General features: G+C 52.5%; 1 protein-coding gene across 1 annotated transcript; it reads right to left on the bottom strand.

The window, feature by feature from the left end:
* Positions 1-266: 266 nt before the first annotated feature.
* Positions 267-2636, bottom strand: LOC310770883 (uncharacterized protein; the record flags this gene model as incomplete). The annotated part of the gene is made up of 7 exons (XM_083663584.1): positions 267-298; positions 337-459; positions 566-778; positions 968-1410; positions 1531-1832; positions 1949-2270; positions 2398-2636. The coding sequence occupies 7 exons, from the start codon at positions 2634-2636 to the stop codon at positions 267-269; spliced, it is 1674 nt and encodes a 557-aa protein (XP_083519710.1).
* Positions 2637-4254: the final 1618 nt, after the last annotated feature.

Here is a 4254-nt window from a genome sequence, read left to right as displayed (position 1 = left end):
CAATATAGTAACAGCTTACCTCATCATCCTCTTGGGATGGAGCTGGCTGTGAGCCGGAGGTGGACGCGGAGACGGAGGCAGCTGTGTGTGAGGTGGAGGGGGAGGCAGCGTGGGAGGCGGAGGCAGCTGTGTGTGAGGTGGAGGGGGAGGCAGCGTGGGAGGCGGAGGCAGCTGTGTGTGAGGTGGAGGGGGAGGGGGAGGCAGCGTGGGAGGGGGAGGCAGCTGGCGAGGTGGTTGTCCCGCCCAACAGGACATGGTGTGGCACATCATGACAGCGGTCCAGGAAATTGAGGTCGTCCTCCTCGAAGCCCTCATCCTCCTCTTTCTCCAACACGCCCTCTTCCTCATCAGCCTCCTCGCTGCCCTCATCTTTCCCATCTTTCTCCTCGGTGCCCAGGTGCTGCGGCAGTGGGGGTTTGCCTGTCTGCTCGTACAGGTACTGCAACCCGATCAGCTCCCCTGGAAAACACGCACACAGAGACAGACAGACAGACCATTACATCAGTTTACCAGGTGACAGGCTGTGGGACCGCTTCAATAAAATGGACTCGCCCTGATAACTCACCAGTGTACTTCCTGGGCACAGCATAGGTTTCAACCAGCGTCTCACCCAGGAGTTCCTGGGTCAGCAGGTTGAAGTTGTGCTGGAGCCCGGCACTGTAGCAGCGCGCCGCCGTCCGGTTGCCACCCTCCACTGCTGCCCTGGCACGGTTCTCATTCCACCTGGCCAGGCCCTCCAGCAGGAAGACCTGGAAGTGGAGGGCACTGGTAGAAGTGCCTTGAACAAGAGTGGAGAGGAAATCAAACAATCAATCAAAGTCTATTTAGAGTGCAAATAAAAATCCAATAAAAACAACATAAATAGTGCATCTCAATAAGGTGGCATAGTGAATAGTAAATAAGTTCTAGACACCCAGCTGTTTGCTCTTCCCTTTATCTCCTCCAGCTACAAAATGAAAATGCTTACCTGGAATGAACCGGCACAGGTGGAGGTGAAAGGACTCCAGGGAAGTGGAGCCTCTGGCACACCTGAAAACAGGGAGTATGACCCCTCCCCGGGTCACCTGCCCCGTCTTGGTGTACAGCTCCACTCCCGGAGGATCCTGGATGCAGTGGATGTGACGGCGCTGCGTGCTCCAGATTTCCCCCATTCTGGCGCGGTCAATGAGGGGGACGCCCAAGCTGTCCTTCATCTCCCAGAAGCTGTCCAGATTTTCCTGGATGAGCCGCACCGTCTCCTCCGCACCTCGTGTGCGGCGGCGGCAGTGCTGGGCTTTATCCCTGAGAGACAGCCTGGGCCCCCGGGCCTCGGTCAGGCGGGCCAGGTCGCCGCTGTCCCACTCGAACATGGCGAATGACAGCCTCCCCATGAAGAGGCCGTACAGCTGGTGGCTTTCGGTGGTCAAGCCCCTTGAGAGATAGAAAGAAAGACAGAGAATTTTAGATGTGAAATGTGGGAGCAATGTGGAGCAAGTGTTTGATTTTTATTTTTATTTTTGGTTTAGGAAAAAAGTATTCAAATCATCCAACCTTGCGAAGCGACGCATCAGGTGCCACACGTCCAGCCGCACCACCAGCTGGTCCCAGCCGTGGAACATGGCCGCGGTCTTGGGCGGCCCGCGGACGGCACAGCAGTCCCGGTCCACGTAGAGGACCTTTGGAGGGGCCTTCCCGGCGTCACCGTACCGCCGCACCAGTCCGTCCACCATGGGCTGGAGGCTGTCCCCCTCAGCCTCTGTGAGAACGGACATGAGGACCTGCCCGTCCTCATTTCCCACGTTGGTGACCCAACCAGCCGTGTCGCGCGCTTCCCCCGCAAGCTTGTTGGTGATCTGTGGAATGATGACAGATACATTAAAAACCCGAGGTCGTTCAGTATGACACATAACATTACACAGAATTAGTGTAAGTGCAGGTTTCTTCAAACAACATCATAACTAAAGCTTGCCTTCTTGGTGGAGTCCATCTTGAGGATGTCTCCAAAGATGGACGTCACCCTGGCCTTTGCCTCGTCTAGTCGGGGCAGGGCGTCCCGGACATAGACGGACATCAGCCACTTGAGGCGGGGTACCGGGTGCATCGGTTTTACGGTCACCGGTGGCCGCGGTACACCCGGCACACGGAGCTTGCGCATCGCGGACAGGTAGCGCGTTGAGCGCATCATCCACTCTTCGCTGTGCTGCTCCACCAGGTGAGCGCGGAGGCGTGCCACACCATTGCCCAGGGTGCGCTCCCTTATTTGGGCAATGACTACCTTGTCACAGGCCGACCTGTTAGAGAAAAGTACAAAGACAAAGAGACATGAAGGTCATGTCAATATGAAGAAATATTACAGTGAGTAACTTACTTCTATACATTAATTACATACTTAATCATTTCAATTCATTAATGACTTACTTGAACGTGAGAACAGCTGGGAAGAGCGCACGGTGCCCGGGGTCCAGCTGGTCCAAGACGGCCCGATCCCAGCCCGCAACCTTCTTCCCACACGCCGCCTTGCCACTGCACTCCAGGTACTCCGTGCCCATGAAGTACCACCCAGTCACGTCCAGCACACTCCTAATGGTCCGGTAGTGCCCTGAGCTCCGGAGGTCATGCTGCCCACACGCTTGGCACCGGAGCTTGAATGCCCACATACTGTAATAAAGTAAATAGACTTGATTAATATAGCACTTCTAAGGGGCACTTTACACGAGGACGGTTTCCTATGGAAACGGGGAATTATTTTATCGTTAGTTCCTCCCGTTAAGACGGCGACGGCAAATTCGCGCTTAGGAAACGACACATTTTGAAACCACCCTCTAGAGTGGAATTGTTGGTGACGCTTCCCGCTGAGCGCTCCATGTAATCGGTTAGAAACGATAGTCTTCTCAGAAACTCTGACGTGCCTGCACACGCAACACACGCTTGGCAACATTGCTACACTGCGGCCGACTTCAGTTACATGTTCATAGCATTACTGCTGCTGCGAGGAGCCGATGGCTGTACCCGGTCGGCATTTAACGTTAAGCAAGCACATCGACAGTGTTTTCTCACTGCAGCCTACACAGTAGACAGTGTCAGCACAGCCAGCGCTCCCGATCCTCGCTGCTCGTTAAAGATTTCCAAATAGGCTTATTCTGATAAACTGGTCACATCTATGTAACGTTCTCACCCGAAGAATATTACAACTTTAAAACAGTTTGGTTTTTTTTAGCTTGAAAACAGCTTTTTGGCAAGTCTAAAAATTACTACGGTAGCCGTAATCTACTTCCGTGTCTAAAACCCAGAAAGAAGATTACGAAATGACGTCATGCAGAAGCGTCCGTGGAGTGACGAGCAACGCCCCGTTGACCATCACAATGCCACCTAGCGACCTGGCATGTACATTACGGCGTTTTAAAAATTCAACAGCGCTCATGTAAACGGGGAGAAGGTGTGAAGGAAAAGGTGTGAAGGAAACGCTATTGTGTCGTTTCTTCCAGAGACTGTCCTCGTGTAAAGGGCCCCTAAAAACAGCAACTACTAATTTGATAGTGAAAATGCACAGGCCGAACACTAAACATTGACAATAAAAGAAATGTTAACATACTGTAGTGGCCTCCAGAGGAAGAATCGGCACAGGAAGAAGGCGTGGGGTGAACAAGGCCCTGCCCAGCCACTCATGCTGCTCCTCTGGCAGTGTCAGCCTCCAGCTGTTAGGCAGCAGCTGCAACACAGCAAGACACAGCGCCACCCTCAGAGACGGCACAACGTAACATCTATTTCCTAATATTTCCACACAAAAGCATTCACACTGGAGAGAAGCGTCTGCCAAATGACGTAATGTAATGTAATATAAGCTCATTCAGATTCTGACAATACTGGAGATATTCAGCTTGACTGGGCGTACCTCAGCACCGGTGTGCGGGCGACCCACAAGTGCAGGTGGTGGCTGCGCTAGTCTCTCAGCCCTGCGGCGGACGTGGTGGGCTGGGTCCTCCGCTGGTGCCGTGTGAGCTGTGGGAGTTTACAGTTTAGGGTTAGCTGCAAATGACAGACTGTCACTCTGTAACATGGAGTGCATAAGTGATACACCAGTATAACACTAGAAGCTGTAAGATCAATTGCAACTGTAAGATCAATGATTCATGCTATACTACTGAAATGAAAGAATAGCACTGCTATGCAAGTGAAATGAAGGAAAGAAAGCAAACACTTTTCTTTCATTTAAATGAAAGGACAAAAGCACAGGTGAATGACTGAAGGTTCAATGATATGATTAGTGCAGGTTGC

This window comes from Poromitra crassiceps (genome assembly GCF_964638095.1).
Source record: "Poromitra crassiceps genome assembly, contig: HAP1_SCAFFOLD_254, whole genome shotgun sequence".
In the NCBI taxonomy this organism is placed as follows: Eukaryota; Metazoa; Chordata; class Actinopteri; order Beryciformes; family Melamphaidae; genus Poromitra; species Poromitra crassiceps.
This window is presented reverse-complemented; position numbering and strand designations above follow the sequence as displayed.